The sequence below is a fragment of the Lytechinus variegatus genome, chromosome 2 (genome assembly GCF_018143015.1).
Source record: "Lytechinus variegatus isolate NC3 chromosome 2, Lvar_3.0, whole genome shotgun sequence".
Taxonomy (NCBI): domain Eukaryota; kingdom Metazoa; phylum Echinodermata; class Echinoidea; order Temnopleuroida; family Toxopneustidae; genus Lytechinus; species Lytechinus variegatus.
In genome coordinates this window covers 72,481,409-72,506,924 of record NC_054741.1, presented here as the reverse complement: position 1 = coordinate 72,506,924, position 25,516 = coordinate 72,481,409, and the positions used below count along the sequence as shown (strand labels likewise).

The 25,516-nt window shown below is 35.4% G+C and overlaps 1 protein-coding gene across 1 annotated transcript in view; it reads right to left on the bottom strand.

Moving 5' to 3' along the window:
• The window catches only part of LOC121408927 (carboxypeptidase D-like), a 38,639-nt gene that overhangs the window by 9,746 nt on the left and 3,377 nt on the right, over window positions 1-25,516 (bottom strand). Inside the window, exons 3-14 of the mRNA XM_041600648.1 lie at window positions 14,002-14,171; window positions 13,256-13,335; window positions 12,167-12,343; window positions 10,709-10,900; window positions 10,046-10,326; window positions 9,211-9,313; window positions 8,551-8,693; window positions 7,777-7,943; window positions 6,977-7,383; window positions 6,346-6,515; window positions 5,893-5,990; window positions 235-457 (exon numbers count right to left, since the gene is read on the bottom strand). Coding sequence (XP_041456582.1) covers window positions 235-457; window positions 5,893-5,990; window positions 6,346-6,515; window positions 6,977-7,383; window positions 7,777-7,943; window positions 8,551-8,693; window positions 9,211-9,313; window positions 10,046-10,326; window positions 10,709-10,900; window positions 12,167-12,343; window positions 13,256-13,335; window positions 14,002-14,171 — 2,211 coding nt within the window. The remainder of the gene's footprint in view (window positions 1-234; window positions 458-5,892; window positions 5,991-6,345; window positions 6,516-6,976; window positions 7,384-7,776; window positions 7,944-8,550; window positions 8,694-9,210; window positions 9,314-10,045; window positions 10,327-10,708; window positions 10,901-12,166; window positions 12,344-13,255; window positions 13,336-14,001; window positions 14,172-25,516) is intronic.

Here is a 25,516-nt window from a genome sequence, read left to right as displayed (position 1 = left end):
CTACTACTACTACTACTACTACTACTACTACTACTACTACTACTACTACTACTACTACTACTACTACTACTACTACTACTACTACCACTACCACTACCACTGCTACTACTGTTGTTGCTGCTGAGCTACTACTACTACTACTTTGATAAATATTATAACAAGATACAATATCAATGATAATAAAAGTACAAAATTATAACAAATAGAAATATATGAATACAATTGAACATTTACCATGAATTCACTTTTCTGAGTATATAAGAAGTCCTGGAGTGTATTCCTTGTGTTTTTCCAATCGGCCCCATTCACTACCCCAGCACCATAGGTATGCCCATTGCACTTCACCCCTCCGCTTAGAATGGAATTGGCTGATGCATATGCATTAGCTATTTCAAAGAACAGCATGTTGTCCTCAGTGGTTGATCCATGATCAGAGTTAGGGTTGTCATAAGGGTACCTGCAGAGAGGGAAAAAATACCAAAACATAAATAAGTAATATTTGTTTTGCATCAAACAAGATGCATCAGTGATTTTAAATGATTTCCCCTTTAAGTTAACGATTCCATTACGAAAATATCCCGTTTGATTCTCGACCTCACTTCGGACTGCAAACTGCGGTTTTATACCCCGATTCGCGTTTGGAAACTTTTCCAACCCCGATAAACCCATCTTGGCCAGGTAATCCCCTTGTCTCGATTTCACCACCACGGGCCAGCTAAATGAGCGTTGAGCCAAGGACGAAATGATAAACAACGCTATGCTATTACGTAAGACTTGTCTGCCTGTAGAAGGATCTTCGGAATGAAATTATTGTATTCGATATTAATCACGTTTTCAAAGGCATATTACATTCAGACATCCAATACTAGTCCATTTTCAATTTCGAACGAAGAAAATCGACCTTGAAATAAGGAAAGTAAGCGAATAAAAATTACGGTATGCTTAGCATGCAAGGACTGCGATGCATGCATAGTTTCTGTCCGTCCAGCAAGAAAATGGGTTCACTCGCGCAATGATACAGTCTTAACGTTCGAAAAATAGAAGTAATGGCATACCAACATACAAAGTATAATAATCATGCTGCTGATATGCACAAAAATATGAAATCATTATTTTTTTACCCCAAAGTCTTATTCATAATTTAAATACAAACTATGCCTGTAACTATTTTTTAATCGCAAACGTATTATTGCACCATACGTGGTTCTCCGGTAAACTGCCCATGTGCGCTGCATCCATTCCACCGTTTGTTTTGGGTCGTTTATACTTTTAGTTTCCACCATTAAATGTCTAACTTAGATATGTTGTGCTAATTTTTTTGTAAGTCTAAATGTTCATCGTTGGAGAGCGAGTTCAGGCGATTGATGAGTTGGGATGATGGAGTGTTGGAAAGATCGATCACGTGTCTTAGTTTACAAAACCGCGTGCCCGTTGAACCCCGATCCCTTCAGTGCCCATTTTTAATATGTTCCCCTTCCTCAAGTACATCTTGTTGAATAATCACTTTTAAAAAAGTTGTTTTTTTGCCCCCCCCCCCTTAGCCCCCTTTTCATAGTGAAAGTTCCTTTGCAGTGTCCTTTTTTATCTTTGATCAAGCGACCCATTTGAACATGCCCATATTTGATTGTGATAAAATCTGTTTTATTTTCTAGTTCAAAATTTATCATTCTGCTAATATGAGGTGATTAAAATTAGCGCCCTGTCCTTTTTGTCGGGAGAAAGAGAGAGAGAGAAATAGAGATGGGGTGGAATTTCCACCCCATCTCTATTTCTCTCTATATATCTTTAACAAGGGCGCCGGAAGCGAGGGGGGCAGGGGGCACTTGCCCCCCCCCCAAATAAATTTTTTGGGGGGCAAAACGAGATTTTGCCCCCCCCCCATGTGCCCCCCTGAAAGTAGAAAAATGATAAATTTTTAAATAATTAAAGGACAAAGTATACGATGAAGGCACTTTTATGCCCAAAAATTGTCATTTCTATTGTCAAAAATGAACAATTTTGCCCCTGACGGAGCAATGACATTATCATAGTAAGCCTGGCGTCTTTTGACGAACAGTTCCTCTGTGAAACATACCTTGAAAAGCCCCTTTTCCATCTTATTACAGTGTGATAACGTTTAACCTTTTAATGAATACATTTCAGACTAAAACCGAATGGCAAGCTAATTTTCTTTAATATCTAAACCTACAAATTATGAAAAAGATGGATATCTTCTTAGATAAATGATTTGATTTTATATATTTCGATCAAAAAAAGTGAAAAAAAATCAAGCACGTTTTGAAATAAAAAGATGGCTGTGTATTTATGCAAAGCGCAAGCGATTTTATTATTTTTATAACATGTCCTGAAAGTTTTCTTTTTTCCCAATTATTCACCTCCCTTCCATCATTCAACTTTCTTCCCGGTCCTATCTTTCTTCTTATTTTTCGCCTCACTTCCGCCGCTTCGCCCCTTGATCTACCTATGATGACCCCTCCCACGGCAGGAATTTTGTTTAAAAATGGAGTATAAGTCTCGTTAATAGAGTGTTTAAAAACAAATTTGGGGGATAAAGCATAGTTAAAGTTCATTGTGAAGGATTAATCATAACTCATTGAAACTATTCTTTATACTGAGTACGCAAACAATGAAAATATTCTCAGTATATTCCAAGTAAATTTGGAATAAAGGGAAAGTGAATTGGATTAACAAAGGTATGATTTTACTGGGTATGGAACATTCTCGTCTAACCGTCTATGCACTAAATTCAGAGGCGATTTTCTTTTTTCATCATTTTTATTAGTTATGAAATTGACAATGGCCATCGATGTCATCAATGTCATCACTCTTTGGCTGGTATATAGGGCTAGATGAGAGTTGGAGAATAGTTGGGCCGGTATGCCTTTTCTTTTCCTAACCAAGTTCTTAACAAAAACTATCTGTTTATATATATTTCGAAATTCGAGGATATAATTTCGATTTGAAATTATGTATTTTTTCCATAATAAAAGAGCACAAATAGTAGGGGGACATTTGATATTATGTACCCCTTTCCAAAATGGTAGGGGGACGCGTCCCCCCTGTCCCCCTGGGATTTCCGCCCATGGTGATGGGGGAGCTTTTGCATTTTCTAGAATAAAATTGAAAGATTTCGTGCACACTTGGGTGAATTTTGCCCTCTCGATCGGTGGCCCCCGGATGCATACGGTCATGCATGTTTGTCATCTTAAAGTCTTTAAAAGGCCTATATTACATTGGTTTAAAACAATAGAGTTTGCAATAAGGCTCGTAATTTGCTGGAACTGCGACCCTGATCATGAAGAAACACCAGTCTGGGTCAGAAGGGAGGAAACAGGATCAAAAAGAACCCCAAGACTGTTTAATTCTCAAGAAATTTATTTTTGAATGCTCTTAGAAACGCAACTTTTACACTCAATTTTTACACCCTCAACCACACCCTCTCCCGCTCGATCGCTTCCGTATCTCACGCTTTCAAAAATATTGTGCCCCCTTCGGGATTTTGCCCCCCCCCCAAAAAAAAAAAAAAAAAAAAAAAAAACTGAAAGTGTTCCGGCACGCCTTGGTGGAAACAAATCTGAAAGAAAACATGAAACCAAGAAAGGTATTTCAGAGGGAGGTTTACCGTATACACAGGCTATAGGCCTACAAAATAAGAACAATAATGGGAGATAAAGAAGATCACCTGCTAATAACGCATGTGAATTAGAAAACGTTCTGAATAGATATGAATAGAACATTGAAATGCTATCCAAACATTGTGATTCATAATGCTGGTCTTTGTATTTTAATGTTCTATGTATAGGCCTACACCTCAGCTTTGAGAAAAGGACATTCATAGGCCTTACTACAGATATGATTGGCAAATGCACGTTCTTTAGAGGTGTAGATCAAAAGGGGGTGGATGAAGAAAATAAGTCTAGAAAGAAAAGAATTAGACAGCCAGACAGAGAGAAAGAAGGAAAGAAAGGAAGGAAGAAAATAAGTCTAGAAAGAAAAGAATTAGACAGCCAGACAGAGAGAAAGAAGGAAAGAAAGGAAGGAAGAAAGAAAGAAAGAAAGAAAGGAAGGAAGAGAGAGAGAAAGAAAGAAAGAAAAAAAGAAAGGAAGGAAGGGAGAGAGAGAAAGAAAGAAAGAAAGAAAGAAAGAAAGAAAGAAGGAAAGAAAGAAAGAAAAAACTTTCTATCAACGCGTGTATACATCCATGGCCATGCGCTCGCCGGAACTACACACATTGCAATCCATCGTGTGTGGCCCCCTGCAATGAGAGTAGATGCTGGGGTGAATTATCTTCGCGGGCCGAGGTCAAGAAACAGGTGTTTCTCTATACTTAAATTTAATCTCTTGAGGGCAATAGGATTTGTATTACTGGGAGAAGATATTTGTTGATAAGGAAAAATGGGGTATACAGCCCTCAAACGAGAGATTTTCGTCATGTCTACATCCTCAGTGCAGAGAAAAATGGTCAATTTTGTTGTTATATTGTTAATGACAATTTTCTGAAGGTGTGAACTTCTGCCCTTAATTTTAGTGTCGCTGTAGTAAAATTGGGTTTGCAAGAGAACTTTGATATATGTTTAATAATCAATGCCCGTAAAAAATAAACAAGATAAATTATTCATACATGTAAATAATAAGGATTTGTTTTGTAACACTTAGAATTAAAAAAACTTATTTTCCATGCCAATTTGGTTTCAGCTAACTTTGACCTCTGAATGACGACATGAAAAGGGGTAGCAGTAAATCAAAAGAAGAAGCAAATAAAGACAAGTGGAATGCCTCTGGCCGTCTCACCTGCATCATGCGATTCAACATAGCAGCAGTGCTGACTTTGAAAACTACTATAACTCGCATAAGATGTTCAGTGATACTTGGTTACTCTTATTTCCACGTTTTATGAACTAGACCAATACACTTACAGAGATAGGATGGTAATTCAACAAATACCCCCAATGTGGCCAAAGTTCATTGACCTCACATGACCTTTGACCTTGATCATGTGACCTGAAACTTGCACAGGATATTCAGTGATACTTGATTACTCTTATGTCCAAGTTTCAAAAGTCAGATCAATAAACTTGCAAAGTTATGATGGTAATTCAACAGATACCCCCATTATGGCCAAAGTTCATTGACCTTTGACCTTGGTCATGTGACCTAAAATGCGCACAGGATGTTCAGTGATACTTGATTACTCTTATGTCCAAGTTTTATGAACTAGACCAACATACTTTCAAAGTTATGATGGTAATTCAACAAATACCCCCATTCGGCCAAAGTTCATTGACCCTAAATGACCTTTGACCTTGATCATGTGACGTGAAACTTATGCAGGATGTTTGGTGATACTTGATTAACCTTATGTCCAAGTTTAATGAACTAGGTCCATATATTTTCTAAGTTATGATGACATTTCAAAAACTTAACCTCAGGTTAAGATTTTGATGTTGATTCCCCCAACATGGTCTGAGTTCATTGACCCTAAATGACCTTTGACCTTGGTCATGTGACATGAAACTCTAATAGGATGTTTAGTAATACTTGATTAACCTTATGGCCAAGTTTCATGAACTAGGTCCATATACTTTCTAAGTTATGATGTCATTTCAAAAACTTAACCTTAGGTTAAGATTTGATGTTGACGCCGCCGCCGTCGGAAAAGCGGGGCCTGTAGTCTCACTCTGCTATGCAGGTGAGACAAAAACCATTCAGAGACTGTCAAAGACTTCCAGTATCAGGTGTAACAGTCACACAGTGAAATCTAAGATACCCTAATACAATTACCAACAAGTCTGAATTTATCTTGAAATTATTTCTCACTGCATCTACACAAGTTAACTTACAAACTTTTCAATATTTTTATACATCTTTTGCAATAAAAGCCAACAGTCTTACCTGACCCACATGCCACTGGATTCAATGGAAAGCACCAAACTGAAATTATGCTCCAAGAACAGATCATGAAGTGCAACTAATTCCGGTCTCTGAGATAACTGTATGGTAGAGCAGAGCAAACAAATCAGTGAACAAAATATACTAATATTACATTTTTCTGAATATATTTATGATAATGTGGCTTATGTTTATAAAAGTAAGCAGCTCAAATTCACAGCAGTAAATTTTAAAGAATGGTCTATACAGACTTTGTGTTTCAATTACCCTTGATGCATACATTTAAAAAGATCACTGTTGTCAAAAGAGGCTTAATCCATAGCAATGTACTACAGTTTACTGAAATTAAGCTTTGAAAACTGTGGAATTAAACCATGAGCTCTAGCTCAAACCACAGTAACAAGCATGAATTTAGTGCACTTTGATATTAATGCCTTGTATTGGAACAGAACTCACCAGTTCCCCATCGGGTCCAAAGCTATTTGGAGTAAAGTCTCCCTCATACATGCTGCCTGTGCAATCTCCCTCATGAGCCAGGCCAAAGCCGTCATAGTCAATAGCTGGGATGATCGTCAAACGGGTACTATTCAGGAGTCTCACAACCCTGTCATCATTGGCATGGTAACCTGTTATTAATAATGCAGATAGAGAAATATGACAATGATATGTAGCAGTTATATAGCACTTAATAAAAGTGTTTCCAAGCACTAAAATGTAAACTGAACTATGTAAACTGGAAAAAAAATTTATTTATGGTTGTGTGTAAGTACAACATATGGGCAGTATTAATAACATGAATTTTAAATAAACTGATAGCTTGACATCACTGCTCAAGTGAACTTGGAGGGTGAATTAATAATCCTACGATTGGATGAATCAGGAATATTGGAGGTAAGATCGCATGTAGTAAGAAAAAACAATCATATCATACAAATGTACATGCTAAGCTTTCAGTTTTTATTGAATAAACCAAATGGTTACTTATGAACTATATATCCATTCCTATCCTAATATTGTAAAATGAGAAGTATTTCTTAGTTTGTTCCCATGTAAATGAATCAAAATATATTAAATGAGTTAACAGTACCTTCTCCTAAATGATGGATGAATCGCCATAGCAACTCCCTGCCAACAGGCTCCTCCCCTCTCAAACCACCAATCAAGGCCACTCTTGGCATGTCAATCACATTATCCATGTTCCTGTACTTTCCCATCTCCACCATCCAGATACTGGCACCTGACCTTGTTTGACCCAAAGTTGAAAGGTCAATGATGTCTGGATACGACCCTTGATACTCCAGCAAAACTCTTGCCAGATCATCGTTGGTGTGGTATCCACTGAAGTTTTGTGGGATGGAGAAGTCATATCGAGCTGCCCATTCATCCAATGGTAGGTCCAATTGACCAGCATCTGACCCGTCTGTTACCAAGGTGAAGTTGACTTGGGTCGCTGGACCAGGGTAGACAATCACTTCTTGGGTTTGCAGTGCGTATCTATATTTGAAAATGTATATGGGTCAAGTTTTGGATCTAGATTGCAGAAACATGTCAACATGCATGGATTAGAAAAGTCCTTCATCCCAAATATCACACTCAATCAGTTAACATTCTATTCATTTTTCATGAATACACATGACTCTTAACTCAAATCTTCCAAATAAGTATAATTGTAATATTAATTGTTGCTAGCAAACGATCCATCAACATACTCTAAATCTGTTCAGAAAACACCTTTTTTATGAAATATTTAAGTTTCCATAATCATCAAGACTTGTCTTTGAAGCAATAATGGCTCAAGTTTTAAGCTGCTAAGTATCTACATGTATATCACAGCTAAAGCATGGACTTATGAAAATAAAAGATTTTTAAAACTATGACTTGACTAACCCTTCAGCATGTGCAGTAATGTTGTAGAAGCCAGGGGTCAAAGGTCGCCAGAAGTCGCCATATTTTGCCGTGCTCACATTGTGATCAATGCCTTCTACAATGATGTGTGCACGTCTTATTCCCTTTCCTGCACGGTTTAACACAAAACCATGTATTCCTCTATGAACCTAGAACAATAATTACATAGAGACGATCAATACTAAAGATTTATGAGGTTAGTGATTAAACATGTACAGCTGTGACTACACTATCTGAATCATGTACAATCCAAAGGAAAGTGACCGAAATTTACAATAATCGATGCAATCATATCTTGTACATTAGTGAAAAAAACATGATCATTGCATTCAAAACTTGAACATATTTTGCTGTGATTCAATTTTCTAGATTTGCTGGGAAAAAGAGAAAAATCAATACAATAGACATCTTTACACATGGTGCAGTACATATCTGTGGAGTTCAATTTTACATATGTTCCTAAACTAAAAATAAATATTGTTTTATAAAAACATGTTAGTTTCACATGGCTTAATCAAGTACCAGTAGATTGATTTAGTTTTCACTGATGTCCCTCACTACACATCCATGTTTTTTTTTTTGTATATAACCTTCATAGAAAGATTTTTGTTATTGAATGTCATTGTAAATATTTCAGCCTACCGCTATTTTTTTCTTAACATCAAATGACTAAAACATAAAAAACGAAAATGTGGAGGGGGGGGGCTGAACGGGCTCCTTGTAATTTTAGGGTTAAAATAAATAATGTAAGCTTACTTCATGCATGAAGCTAAGAAGAGACATTTTATTATCACTCCAATATTGAGGTAGATCAGCAGTGAGGGGAAACTTTACACAGCTCATCTCAACTGTTATCTCCATGGTATTGGTGTTTACATAGTTCCAGTCCTGCATCCCACCTAGGAGGGTTATTATTTGATCAAGAAGAAGAGAAAGAAAAGTCGTCACAACATCTCATCTGCAAGACATTTGGTGGCATTGATTTTACCATGCAATTAAACATATTCACAGGTTCATTTTTGCTGATAAAACTTTACGTTCATCATCCCTCTGCGGTTCATATGAAAGATGCGATATGAGGGTGGAAAACATGCATTCACTGGTGTATTGTTGTTGAAATCTCCATTTTGGTGCAAAGTTAGCTTGTACACTATATTGCAAAGAATTTATACATTTTACCATGTAAGATGTAATGAAATTTTAACACCATCAGATCCACATTAAAATGTATCCTCACGAGAATGAGATATAGTGCCCTTTTTGCATAAAATCTTACTGTCATGGTTACGTTGCAATTATGAGATCTACCATTGGAACCTTGATTCAGAATGGCTGTTGAACCCTGTCACCATGGTAGTTAATATTTAAAGGAAAACTGCCACAGTAGTATTTTATGCCAAAGGTTCAAGATCTTACCATCAACAAGGTACCATTTTGCTCCATTGGTGATACCGCCCTCAAATTTCTCATTGGGATACGAATCAGGGCAAGGGAATCCCTTATACATCATTCCATGTGACTGAAATAAGAAAGATATTTTTGACAAAACAATGTCATACAGCACATACTTTAATTCAAATCAAATTATGTCCCAAACTTTTAGATTTATATCAGGATGTATTGTAAGAACACATGTTTGGCAGTTAGAGTGAATGCCAAACACAAACGGTGATTCAAACTAATATTAATCAGAGAAAACCAAACACATCAATTCCATGGCTGTTTCTGAGGCTTACTTTGATGTTACATCATCAGCACTGTGCTTTTAATGTTGGTCAGCGCTGGTCAGAAGCTTCCAGCACTCAATGGGTGATTTCAAGTACGGTGTCGGCCTTGGTGTTGGTGTTGAAATTTGGATTGCTTCCCCTAGCTCCAAAGCTTATTTAGAGTTTGTAAAAACTGATCCAGATCACATTATTGACATCTCAACAGCTAGTGAGTGACTTTTCGAGACCGTCTTCATTTTATGTTTGGTGTTATAATCGTGTAAAAATTGACCTAACATCAACACCGAAGGTCAACACTGAACTTGAAATCACCCAATGTGATATCACACCCACCTGCTCAGATTCCCAAATGTCAAGGTAATTGATATGAAATTAATATTTCTAACATTTAAGCCCTCAAAATTGACTAGTTTTCATTCCCATGATACCGAAATGTGGGTGATACAATTTACACAACTAAAAAGTCCCTGTTGACAACCTTGATCAATAGCATTTTTTCTTTTAAGAAATGAACGATATCTTACATTAGCAAAGGCTAGAGCTAGCTGCTTGAACATGGCATCATCCGGAGATGCCGAGTACATGGATTCTCGGCTCTCGCTATTACTATCATATGGGTAATTAGCCACGATAGACCCTCCATGAAGACCTGCGGAGATCACAAATGGGTGTTTCTTCGTCCAATCCATGATGGCCTTGGTCTCTGGTTGTATGGTGCCCTCGCTACGACCGAACCGGTCGGGGAAGTTACGATTGAGGTCCACATTACGATGGTTGTTGCGACCAACGATAGATTCTTGGTCACCTGTGATAATGATATTCATTATAATGGAATCGTACTTGCTTGATTTATTTTCAAACATATTTGGTAAAGTTGATATTTGATAAACTTATTACCAGTTTTGTCCTCGAAAAACAAATGAATTCAGTTTCTTGGTCTAAGCTAGGGAAAGGCTATAAAAGGACAAACCTGAGATACTATTATTGCATACAGGTGAAATATACATCTTTATCATAACCATTAGTGCCTTTAGTGGCAACATTATCATTATCTATTAAATTTCTTCCTAAACATCACTTACATTATCACAATCATCATCATCATCATCATCATCGTCTTCATCATCATCATCATCCTCATCCTTATCATCATAGTCATCATCATCATCATCATCTTCAATTCATACCTTCAAATGCTATGGCTTTGCCATCAGGGTTCATGCTTGGGACCAGATGGATCCTTGTGTTGTCCACCAGCCACCTGACCTTGTCCGATGTCTCATAGTTCTCGCATAGGAACTGGATGAGTAGCATCAGCATTTCTCCACCTACAACCTCGTTGCCATGGATACCAGCAACAAACTTCATCTCGGGCTCGCCTGTTTAGAGGGAAGAGGGTAGAACCTTAGGACATGGTGGGATGTCCTTGGTTTACACTCAGGGAAGGGATCGATTTAGAAAACGGGCGATATATGTATGCCTGGAGACGTTCAGACAAAAAATATTCATACCAGATCAGCACAGCTGTACCAAATTAGGTGATTGCTATATATTCATAGATTTATGAGTCTAAACATCCTCATACAAAAAAAACTAGGTTTAGAGCAATGTTTTGCCAAAGATCTTGATAACAAGTCACCACAAACATGTGTCTAAATACATGCTGATAATAGAATGGTAAAATTAGACAAGTTTTAACTTGAGTGCCCCTGCTCTATGGATGAGGACAATGTGTATGGGCAGTGAAGAACAAGACAGTTTTCTTCTGCTAATCAAATTATGCATCTTAACATCTTTAAGGCTGCACAAAAACAAGGTCACATGGTACCTGACTTCCTTATAAACTGATTTTTTTTTTAGTATAAACATTTTGTGTCTGAATAAATTGTATCAAGATTACTGAGTATGACTTTACAGATAATGATAGGCTGACGGAATTACTTGTAAGCTGATGAAATGACTGCAACTTGGTTTCTCCACCAAGAGAACAATGAACATGCAACAACATTCACATGTATCACATAATGTGGACAAAACTCATAGCATGCAACATTCAAAGGGGAAATAATGACACAGACACAGTAACACATAAATAACATGAATATTTTACTCATGACATGCACTCAATCATTTATTCAATCTATCTCCCATCCAGACTCACTACATTGGTTTGTTACATAAACCAATGTCATCAGCACACAATAAATAATCTGCATTCATAAATATTATTATATTCATTACACTGAATTTATACTTACATTCCATGTTAAAAGAACAAATATTAAACATGTCACTTACATACTGTACACAAATCAGAAATCAATTATTCATATCAAGTATTAAAAGCATACTATTGTAATAGCCACAATATAATGATTTATACACACATGTGACAAAACATGAATATCTAAAGTGAATATAATTGAATGAAAATTTGAATACATAAAATAGAGGTGTACATGTAAAAGTTAATCCATATTAATGATCTTCTTGTGGGTAGCCTTATGACAATAGCATTTTTCTACCAATAAAAGCTCAAGACATCTCTATGGTAAATCCTAAGATTGATATTAATATCACTAAGGGCAAACCATAAACTAGTAAGTTATAACTGAATCTGAAAGTAAGATTGCTAAATCCCTCACCTGGCTCATGGAAACCTGGACGATCTGAGATCTCAATGGCCATGATCTGTCTACCCTGCACAGAGTTTCCAATGGAGTAGAGATGTGTAATGTTGGGGTAGCGATCTGTAAAGTCTGTCAGAGCTTCAATCATAGAATCTTGGGTGTGGTGAACGATGGGGACAGGCTCAATGAATCCTGGGAAATAAAGAGAAGAAAACATTAATTAACCCTACAAGTGCATGTATGGAAATATTGCACAAAACTGGCAATTTATCACAAGTCAATTTTAGGTAAGCCCCCCAATAATAAGTAAAAAAAAATGATTGCTGATTTATAAATAACAGTCTCTTGCAGCATTTTTATTTTAATATTGTATGCATAAAATTAATATGTCGTCCGTAAATTATATGAAATACACAGTTTGTAATCCAATGAAAACAGTTTAATGCAGCATCACTTATATGCATATTTCAAGGTACATTATCATGACATACCAAAATCTTGTTAATTCATTTCATCCATTGATTGTTTCAAATATAGATTTTATTAAATTTAGAACCAGCTCAATACAATGATTTTGTAAAATCTTTCTTTACAATAAGCAATTTGGTCACTGGTCTTGAAAATTTGGTGAGTGCATAAGAAAAATTTGTATCCTAATAATATAAGCCTATTCTCTGTTTGGGAAATGGTCTCATACCAACAAGAAAAAAAACGGTTATTTCTATTTTGGTCAGGTACCTGAACAGAATGAACTTTCATATGAACTTGCAATATATATATTCTTATTTCTCATAATCCACACCATACTGTTTGGGGAAGTACATTTCACAAATTGTAGTAATGAATAAATAAGCCAAAACAATGAAAGACACTTTGGTGCAGGGGGGTCTCCAAAACTTAAGAGAGGCTGTATAAAAGGTAGTTGTAGTAAAAATACCAGCATTAGTAGTAAAATATGTTTGCCTTCATAGTAACAACTAATTTTAAGCAAATCATACTTTTAATTTTAAATATTATTTAGAGTTCTCTACGAAGTTGAACACATGAAATTTCAAATTGAACCAGAGTTATATCTTTAAAATAAATGTTGACATGCATTCTTACTTGTTTTGGATCTGAGTCTGAAGTCAACTCTGGTGACTTCACCCTCTGTTACCACCACATCACGAGACATACTAAAATATCTGGAAAGACAGAATAAAAGGATAATTTTTTTTTATTATGATATCAACCAGTGCTACATGCCCCATCACATACACAGATAACAAACAAAACATCCCAGGACATCTGTGAACAAAACAAATGTGGTGAAAGAAGGAAATAATTTCCTTCCTGATACTATCAAATAACATACACACATCATGTAGGCTCCAAAGACCTATTTCCTCAAACATTTTGAAGTTCATACCAAGAATGAACTGCTGAAAATATAAGTTATAGCATATTTAAATTCACTTTATAAATAATTCATCATTCTCATAATGCTTAAAGACCATTTTACATAATTTAAGAAATAGGCAGATGTAGACTGCAGCACATTGGATCTGCATTCGACTTGGTACATTAAATATTCTAAACATGTGTAAGAGTGTGTTCCATGCTGCTTTTCAAATTTTAACAGCAACATGAATCATGATACAAAATGCAATTACAAAAAAAATAACATTGAGACCTTTAAAGGGTAGAAACATATTGAGTACAATATTCAACACTAAGTCAAGGCATAACCACAATTCTAGCTTTCAAACTAAATGTACCAAGGTTAAAAATTCTGAAATTTACATTGACAAACAGGTCTCCATGAAGCATTAGAGGATAAAAAAAAAAATTCCTGGAGACACTTGACCTACCCTTCAGCCTTGACGGTGATATTATATGTATCTGGTAGAAGTAGCCTCCAGTAGTTACCATACTGCACCGATACAACATCATGGTTGATACCTTGGACCGAGATTGTTGCTCCTTCTATACCAGAACCATCAAAACTATCCAAAACAGACCCTTTCACACCAATATGAACCTAAATGGAGAAATACATAAGAACACTGTTAATTGAATGAGATAACCATGCTTATCTGTAAATTGTAATTTTTGTGGTTTTATCATTTTGATGAACCTTCTGAACATCAGAAAAAAATCAATTTCTTTACATAAAGGGTCCTCACGCCAGGAATTATACAATAATATGTGGTACATCACTAAATTGCCATATCTGTAAGCAGATCAGGTACATGTATCATTAAATTTTCATAACCTACTAGAGAACATGCTCATACATGTACGGACACTACCTTAAAATCAAACCAATTAACAATTTAAATGTGCTGTACTTTAAAAAAAATCAACAATTAAACTCTGCCAAAATGATTCACTGATTCCTATGTACTACCTTGGCATCCAAATATAACACAATAAAAGTAAAAAAGTTATGACATTACATATTAAACTACTTGATGTGTTTACACTAGGTATATTGTACTAACTCATAAAGGTCCAGCACTCAATATTTCTCTTTTTTCCTTTTACGAGCATGTTTACTCTTTTCTTTCAATAATTTGTTGCAATGGCCTGAACACTGAGAAAATATAATCAGCAAATAAAGAAGTAAATGCAAACTAGCGGGGGAAGGGGTGGGCTTAAAAATTAATTTTTAGTTCATTGAACATATTAATTATCATAAGCTGCTGGGGTAATTAGTATATTAAGTTAATGTTCAGGAGCATTAAAAAAAAGAAATTAGCTCTCTTATTTATTTCATGAACCATTACTTCCCATAGATTGTGTTCCATAGTTGGGCAATTATTTTGAGGTAATATTTGCTGGTGCTTGGCTGGCTAGCAATTCATTTATTTTCTGCAGACCAACCACTAAGAGAGTTACATCAGTTCACATTCGGATGTTGTCAAATCCATCTCATGTAAATTTTTCAATCTATTTTGTAAAATTTACAAAACAAATGCTCAAGAAGTTTCATCAAAGTTCATTCATTCATAACATGCCGTTACATCTCCTTGTTGCTGAACTTTCAAATAAACTTGGACAAAGCTTAGTGTGTGACTAAAACTCGTGGTGGGTGTCTCGTCAAACAAATTGGTAAAGTCGGTCTTAATTCAATCAAGAGATTGAAGATGGAAAATTTTTAAAGTGAATCAGTTGGAAATTTATATAATGGTTAGAAAATGAAAGTTGAGATGAGACTTGAAAAAAGATGTAATATGAAATTCAGTATTCATTAATAGTTTAATATTTTTAAGTGGGTGCATTGTGGACTAGTGGTTCTGGCTCTCGCCTTTGAAACAGAGGGTCATGGGTTCAAATCATAGTCATGGCATGTTTTTCTTCAGCAAGAAATTTATCCACACTGTGATGCACTCGACCCAGGTGAGGTGAATAGGTACCTGGCAGGAGTAATTCCTTGCATGCACTGAGCACCGGTGATGGTAGCTCGAGTTTAAGCCGAGGGTAATAATAGCAGTGCTTTGTATCCTCTGGCAAAAAGCCCTTTATAAATCCAGCTATTAATTATTATAATTAATTACATGAAGTTCAAATTTAAGCTCCATACTAGCGTTATCTATATATTGTGCGCCATATTTTCATTCCATATTTCCTCCCATTATCCCATATCATCAATTACATTCCATTCCATTCCTTGGAAAACCAAAAATAAGAATTTAATCTTGGAACATTTAATTTTTTTTCAGATTCATTCAGATTTTCAGATTCATTGATTTATTGTCCTCAATGGAAATTCTCTCCATTGGCATTACAAATATACATACATTATTTACAAAGATACTGCACAACAATTCAATAAATATACATGCACACCATAGATGTCATCAGTCATTATATTGTTACATATTTTGTCTTTAAAAGTCTTACAATCACTGGTTGCTTTTACTTTGTGGAACAGGATTACTGCAGTACACTGTACCTTCAAATAATTTGGAGGGACATTTTTCATTGACTGAGGTATTCCATCTAATTTTGTGGGAAATTATGCCAACTGTGAATTGTACCCATACATGACCTATTCTGGAAATCAAATCAAGAACTTTACCTTTCATCAACAGAAAGGGTACCAAGAAAAGGCCAATGCACTCCAAAAGTGATCTTATATACATGTAGATATTATAATGCAGGTTCACATAATGTAAATCACAGAATTCTACAGAATACAACAAAATGACTATCAAGGGTATTGTACCAATTCAATCATGGTAGAATACTGTAATTAATTACTTTTAAAAAATCAATAAAATTCATTCCGCCATCAGATGGGCATTTTTCCAAGGGTGCAGTAACTCAGGTGCATGTTTAGGCATATTTGTCTTTGTATTTTTATTCTCAGCATTATCATTTCATTATTTATGCTGTCGTTTTTTAAATTGTATCATTATTATTATTTTTTTTACTTTTGCTCAAAGCAGTATGGTATCGTGAAAAGAATGTATCATCGATTATCAAAAATACACAATACTAGATATTTCACAGTCAGCTGCACAGTAGGCAGGCATACATAATTTGGTCTATCAAGACAGGGGGTATGCATCTAGAGCATCTATTAATAAAATGATATGATTTATAACAGCTGACAGTGAAAATACACATAGCCTTCTCTGTTGGATAAAAAAGCAACTTAGAAAACATTTATCATATCCTCATGGAAATATCTAAATCCACAAAGCTAAAGGCATGATATGTGTCAGGCAGTGTCAAGGACATCACTTGATTCAGAGTCTTGAGACTTGCCAAATCAAACTCATTTTGCAGCCAATTTGGATACAAATCTTAAAACGTACCATAATAATTGGGAGTAGTTTCAATTTGCTTGAAACTCAACACAATGAAATGATATATATATTTTTCATAGGTTATGAGTTTACAGAAGCACACCAAATCAAATTGAAATGATTTAAAATAAACTACAATGTATATTCTTTCATTATGACAATATTTTGTTATACAATCACTAGAACAAACACACAGTTCTTCCCTGGGAATAATTACATGTGCATTGTATGTTCAATCTTCATGACATATGCATAGTACTCTGCCCTTTTCCTTGCTGCAGAATGTTTGGAAAAGCTTCATAGATTTGAGCAAAACTCTCCACATGCATGTAGGCCTACTTATTTGCTTCTATACAAAAATGAAAGTGATCAGATTTCCCCCAAATAGGAAAGTCAGGTACAAATTTCAGGGAGGGTCTGATTTGTATTCTCAACAGGATTGATAAATTATGCAAGTCCTTCTCTGAAAATACTTGTAAAACAGCTAACCTTTCTGAGTATTTTATTTTATATACATGTACAGTTGAGGCCAAAAGTTTTCATACACCAATAGAATTAAGTGAAATTGTTCAATTGCCAAACATCATAAAATTTACTATACCTTCAGGAATATATACTTACAGTGTACATGACGAATTTGGTATTAAATGAAAGAGCGTATACATTTAGTAAAGCTCTTTCACATGATTGGGATGCCATTGGGATTAAAGTATATTTCAGGTGGAATTTTCTTTGAAAAAAGTAATATTCATTCTAAAATGTATTACATTGTTTGTTATTATATTTTCAAACATTGCTTCATAGAAATACATGTATATGTCAAATCTATGATTTTTATCACATTTTCTACCATATGTCACCACTGAACAAAAACGTGTAATAAGAAATGTTTGTGCTTAGAATAAACTAGCACAAATATGAAATGTTTTGTCAAGTTTTTATTTTTAATTTGTCTAAGATATGAAGATTTTTTTTTTTTGGGGGGGGGAAGGACACCAAAATATTTTGGTTAAATTTTCTTTTGAATTTCCTGGATGTATGTAAACTTCTTTTTATGAAAGAAGTATGTAAACTTCTGGTCTCAACTGAAGATTTAGTCTAGTTTACATCTTGTTTTTTACTTTGAAGTGTTCAGTAATTTGTTTCATAAAAGGTCTCTGTTGCAAATTAATCATGACCAGGTAAAAATATGGAAAGGACAAGTAACATGTTCACAATTTTTTTCTTGAGATGTAGCCAGTTGGCTGCAATGCAGGAGTTCCATGAATTATCTTGACAGAATTCCAAAAAGTTGTCAAACATAACACAAACAAGTAGAGCGCCTCTGGCAGTCTCACCTGCATTAATTACGCCATTCAATACATGTATAGCAGTGCTCAGTGCTGACTTTAGAATCTACTATAAAATACTAATTCACAAAAAACACCATTCATAATGATGATGTAGTACTACATTCACTGACCCTAAATGATATTTGACCATGATCATGTTTTTTTTATCTAAGACTTGTCAGTGATACTTGATTACCCCTACATTATATTCCACATTTCATAAACTATATCTAAACTTTGAAAGTTATGACAGCAATTTGATAATTACCTCCAATACAGCCAAAGTTCATTGACCTTAAATGACCTTCGACCTTTGCCATGTGACCTAAAATTTCTACAGGATATTCAGTGACACTTGATCACTCTTATGTCCAAGTTTTATGAATCAGATCCATAAACTTTCGAGGTTATGATGGTACAGCGTTATTCTAACAAATAACCCCAACTTGGTCAAAGTTCATTGACCCTAAATGACCTTTGACCTTGGTCATGTGACCTGAAACTCAGGCAGGATGTTCAGTAATACTTGATTAACCTTATGTCCAAGATTCTAAACTAGGTCCATATACTTTTTAAGTTATGCTGTCATTTCAAAATGCAGGTGAGGCTAAAAACTCTCTTTGCTGCTCAAAAATTAAAATTCTTTAAATGCTATTGCTGTTTAAAAAGATCTCTTGACGAATAATAATGTAGGCGTTATAGCTAGGTACAGTACAAAGTATTTCAAGACAGACAGAAAACAATAGCTTATCAAGCTACATGTAATTTATGTAAAAGCAAAGAAAGCATTAAATAAGACAATAAAAAAAATATGAAGAGTCTGTCACTTCACTTTGAAGGCCATTCTCACACTAAATTTAGCCAAATATACATGTATATCAGAAAGCTATTTCCTGAAGTTTTTTTCCCCATTGCTTGTACAGCCTTTTTTGGGGGGGGGGGGGGGGGGGTGAGCAGCTAGGGGGTACCCTTCTTTTTCTATGACTTTTTAAAATTTTTGAAATTTACATCCCACAGAACAGATTTTAGATTGTTTCTTTACAACTATATACTCCTTCACTAATATATGAAAATTAATTCAAACATAAAAAGGAATTTAGGTTTTAAAATACTGCATTTTATCATGAGATTACCGGTACATATATGAGGGGAAAAAAAACCCAGAAGCAAAATGTTTTCAAATTCAATATCTATTCACAGCTAAAAGTTATCTAGAGTTCTTGAATTTGGCTTGTTCCATTTTTATAACATGCACTCAGCAGTAGTACTCGGTCAAGTATGTGTACTTTCCAATATCAAACAGTGTCAGCAATTTTGCGGTTTCCACTCGATTTAGATCAGTGCTGTGAGCATATTAAAATGGCTGTGGCTTTTGGATGAAATCAAATATTCTTCTCTGATTCCTGCTCCTGTGTTTGCTTATCACTAGACACACCTGTCTACACTCCAAAAAAGAGGTTTATATTGTACCAACATAAAATGATATAAAAAAAGGGAACCACAGCTTCCAGTAACATGCCATGACCATACTGTAGAATTTACCTGTCCCTTGTATTTATTACATGTAGATTGGGAAATTTGGCAAGATTTACACATTTCCAAAATGAATGAATTCATAAACATGTGTTATGTTTATTCTGTAATGACGACAACAACAACAAATTAATTCACCTACAGTAATGATAACAATGTAGGCTATTTTTAGGAAGAGAAAGCAGTGCATCAGGAACATTCTTACACTGCCAGAAGGAAAATTGAGAAAAGGTTTTACAATATATCTTTTCATTTTCTTCAAATACGAGTAACTTGTGAGTTGACTGGCAAAATCAGGCCTACAGTATGATTTTTTTAAGTCAAGCTGGAGTTAGTTGGTAACTAATAGGCCACATCTATCCCCTGCCATCCCAGCAACCAGTGTAGTTTAATTCATACAGGAAAAAGAATAAAATTTCATTACCCCTGATGACATTTTAGACTTTAGCTTACGTCATGCAATTTTTCCAAACAGTATACGCCCATATTTAAGTGGTTTTACAAGAAAAGGAGGGAATCAACAGCATTACCCACTGATTCACCTTTTTCTCTTGCCTTTTATCTTATGAAATAAAAATATATTCATTTCCCTTTTTACTTATAATCATAGTGAAATATGGTTTGATTTCTCCATCAAGTGGAATTATGTATCTTCTTAATCTACAGTATAGTGATACAATCAAGAGCTATTTAGTCAAAGATAAATTGCCATAATGCCATCAATTACAAATGTACTGTCCTTATGTCAGAAATATGCCTGCAAATTACATCAAGTTGAACATTCATGTAGGCGTACGTGTACTTAAAAAAAAATCACCCTTTAATGGATTAGGTGGTTAATATGTACACAGTGGCGGATCCAGAGGGGGCGCCCCGGGCGCGCGCCCCCCCCTATTTTCGCCGGATTTTTTTTTTTTTTTGGATGGTTATATTTACTGGATTGGTACAATGTAGTCAATTTCAAGGGCTAGATCTAGTCAAAACTATATTTTAACTTACGCTCATGGCCTTTGTGTTCGCACAAATGCACCTCTGTCATACTGCATTGCAATATGTAAATTCCGGAATTCCAGGGCGCGCAAGTCGATTGGTTGGAAAGTTGCACCACTTGTAATCGGGAGTTGCAGTGCAGTGACCAGTGTGAAGATGTTGGATTGGATATCATTTTTTCCCGAAATTTTGTGTTTTTTGTAACATGCGTTTGTCCGTCTTTATGGCAAATACATGTAAATTGTAAGTAACAGATCGCGAGAGAAAGTGTCAACGATGCGAATGATGTCTATCCCCGAGATTATTCTTCACTCAAAGATGAAGCCCTGTATCGGGCGCCACGTGCGCAGCATTATCATTCTGCCTTGGTCATGTACGTTTTCACTGAAATGTATAGGTCAGACATATTTGTATTTAATGTAAACTAACTTTTACACTTTCTGGTAGATTCAGAGGCATATTATCCAGGGCGCCCCAACCATAGGCGGATCCAGGGGAAGGGGCCCGGCCCCCCCCCTATTGGCGGAGCAAAAAAAAGAAAAAAAGGGGAAAAGGAAGGAAAAATGAAAAAAGGAAGAGAGGAGAAAAGAAGGAAGGCAAGCATAAGAGGAGGAAGATGAGTGAATAAAATAAGATAAGGGGAATTAAGACTTGGAAATTTTTTTTTTTTCAATCTTTCATGTCGGGATATAAAATTTTCGCTCGCGCTTTGCGCTCGCATTGCCTTTTAGGTGATATCTTGCTCAATATGGACCTTAAAATATCAAATTCTGAAGTCAATATACAAAACATATTTCAGCTGGGAAATTGAACTTTAATTATTTTGTTTTATTCACAAATTGATTTTTTAAAAGTGTAAAAAATTCTGTTTTATGGTCTGAATATTAACAATTTCTGCTTGCGCTGCGCGCTCGCAAAATTTGATTTGTCAGGTACCTATTATTTTCCTGTATTCCATGAAGTTCTCAAAATATCCCTATTTAGGTCAGATTGTCAAAACGTATCAGCTAGCGCTGCACGCTTGCATTTTGATTAGTGAGTTATGTATATCTCAATATTAATTCTAAAACAAACTACTTAAAATCACCATTTGATGACAATTAATCATAAATTTCTGCTCGCGATTTGCGCTCGCATTGCTAGATTTTAAACTCGTGCATCTTATGCATATTTACAAAAGTGCTTAAATGTCCAATTTTCAGGCCATAATATTAATAGATTTTGCGCTCTCAAGCTTAGGAAGAGAAATAGGAAGATAGTCATCATTTTCTTATGATGACATAATGTCCTTATAGAACATCCCGGTCCTATGTCAAGACTCAAAGTAACAATAATTGAAAATATCAGCTCTGTTTTAACTGTGATCCTTCTTTACCTCACAATTTTTCCACAAAGTGCTTGCAATACAGAGCTTAAAGTGACCCCTTTTCAGATCTGAATATTATATATTTTTAGCTCGCGCTTTGCGCTTGCTTTATTGATTTTCATGGTAAAAAAAAGGTATTTAGAATACCCAAATTCTAGGTCGATATCTATAACACACGTTTATTCAGATACGCACCTTGTTCTCCATTTAAATAATTATCCAGTTTCAGATAACAATAAAAAAATTGTCTGCTCGCGCTTTGTGCTCGCATTATTAATGTATGAAAATTTCCAATAGCTTAACCTTTTCATGATTTACAAAACATGAATAGAGTGTACAGAATTTTTCCGCTCGCGCTTCGCGCTCGCATCAATAATGTTCAGTTTTTGTCTCATCCTTTCCACGATTACAAAAAGTGCTTGAAATTTCCATTATTCAGGTAGAAATGTCAAAAATTTCAGCTCGCGCTTCGCGCTCGCAATATTTGAATGTTGAAATATGTAACGTCTTCATGGCTAAGTTCAAGCAGTCCATAACAAATACGTTTTCGATCAGCTCAAAACGTATATAAAAATTTTCCGCTCGCGCTCTGCGCTCGCATTATTAATGTAAGGAAGATCCCCACTTCCTCATCCTTTTCATGATTTACAAAACTTGAATAGAGTGTCTCGTTCAGTAGGTCTAAATCACGAAATTTTTTGCTCACGCTTCGCGCTCGCACTAATCGTTTAGTTATATACCTATTCTGTTAAGTTACAAAAAGTGCTTAGAATTTCCATTCCTTAGGTAAAAATGTCGCGCTCGCATTATTTGATTTTTAAAAATATGTAACGTCTTCATGGCTAACTGCAAGCAAGTCCTTAACAGTACCTTTTCCATCAGTTCATTTTTGCTCGCGCTTCACGTTCGTAATAATTATTCACTTGCATACACATCTTTTTCAGGATTGCCCAGAATGTTCAAAACTTTTAGAAAAAAGTAAATAAGATTCCCAAAAAAAAAATAGCTCGCGCTTCGCGCTCGCATTATATAAATAATGATTATGGTATTATATATTTATGTTTATTCATAAGAATAAAGCTAAGAAGTGACTAATATGACTACCCCTTTAAAGATACCAAAAATCCCGGCAAATATCATATTCGAGTGGCCGATCGGGGAAAATATGGCTGAAAAAAAAAATTCCGGGCCCCCCTATTGGCGAAGGCTGGATCCGCCCCTGCCCCCAACTAAGTTTCGCCGAAGCAATCATTCCAACAAATTATCAAGGAGCAAAATTGTATATTCTCAATCACCAGTCGACCCCACTCCGCGTTTGCTGTGTATAGGCAGCTATATGTCAGCGTAAGGAGCGAAGATTTTATGTGACGGGGGGGGGGGTGGGGGTTGGGGGGGAGAATAAAAATACTTTCGTGCAAGCAAGTGAAGAGCCTTTGCCAAATGTATGTTTTGAATGACCGCTTATACGGTGTGTGACTGGAAACCAGCTCCTAAATGAGTCAGTATGTGTCTTTTAGTCATGAAGTTACAGTGATTTAAGTGTGCATTTTTCTTCTAAAGGTGCTCTCAAAATACGACTTTTGGACATGATTTTTTGAAAAAGTCTTTGCCGTGGGAGGGGGGTATCCCCCCTCCCACACCCTCCCCCCGCTCGGTCGCTTCGCTCCCTCGCCGCTGGCGCCCCCCCTATTTCAAAATCCTGGATCCGCCCCTGGTACATGTACAAGCTTGTGGAAAGAGCTAATCAATCAGTTATTTAATCAGACATTGCCATGGAGACTGCCATTTTCCTCTTTCAGCATGAATCATAAATTTGTGATTTATAGTCCTTCAGCTGCTTTTAAGTAAAGCTAATGGTCATAGCAGTCAGACAGTAAATCTTGTACATGTATGTATACACAGTGGACATGTACATTATGGACATCACTATCTCCTAAATTTACTTTAATTTTAAATTTTGAATTAGATATAAAATATGTAAACATGTTTATCTTTGTATATTTCATGCTGATCAAGTTTTCGATTAATATGGAGACTGACATCAGTATGACATAAAACAGCCTTTAAAACAATTCAGGGTATGAGAGAGTAATCCATTTCAATAATGATAAACATGAAAACCTTGTAGCTGTCTTTGCCAAAATTTGGCTAGAATATGATTTGATTTCAAAATAAAAACACCCTTACATGTATATTTGGTAGCTAGATTTGCTGATCACTAAAGTCATGACAAATTAACAAACCAATTAATGCAAACATTAAACAACAATCAACCTTCGATTGAGTCAACATGCAACAAATGGCCTACTGAAATAATAACAGCTGTGAGTACTGAAATAATTATGAATTCATATGAAAGATAGCATCTTGCCCTATTCAGTACATGTCCTGGTCGTACGTTCAGAAAACAAACATGTACACTGTAGTTCATGCTTTCATTTCATGGCCATTTGTAAAACCCAACACAGTTTATTGTTCAGTTGCTTAAAAAAAGAAACAAATATAATGTTAGCAGAATACATGATGTCATTGCGTTTTGTCTCACTGTGCCTTTGATAGTGAAGTTCATGGTACAGGAGGCTTATCATTATTATTACTTTGGGGATATGATAAAAAGGACTACTTTCTCTCTTCTGTTTGTGTAAAATGAGACTCCAGACATACCGATTAACAAATATAGATTCAATTGATTTTCATTATCAAATTATACTTTACTGAATACATTGCACATATGAATGAGACAATCAATTCTTTCATAAATTTGCAATTTGAATTTTGCTTTCTTGGAAATAGTATTGTAACTATTTGGCTAGTTTTATTTTACATGAAAGTCAAAATGAATTTTTGTCATCTGAAGGGAATTATCATGGACTTGCCCTTATCAATATTTCATGAAACAATTAGTGATTTATACTGCTCACTGTAAAAACCATTCTATCTAATTGGCTCTGAGCGAATTTGTCTAAAAATTACTTTCAGAGCCAAGATGCGTCAGGAAACACTCCCTTTATACAATCATAATATGCCATCAACATATTAGTACCAGTATACAAATTATTCATTCAAGCTTCCATAAAACATTCAAGCTACATTCAAGTCACAAAGGCAAAAAGAGGATTTTGCCACACTTAAGTACAGACTTCCTGGTGAATGGTGACAAAATACAACCATCTTTTCCTTTAATTCTTGTTCAAACATTAATGCTACATTAAAAATCAAAGAAAAAAAACAGCTCCCATTTCCTTATTATTCCCTGCACAATGCAATATCCAGACAATGCACAATGCATCAGTGAACTCAGTGCCTTACTGCCAACAAGACAGAGTTTCTTTGTTTTGTTGAAAGATCT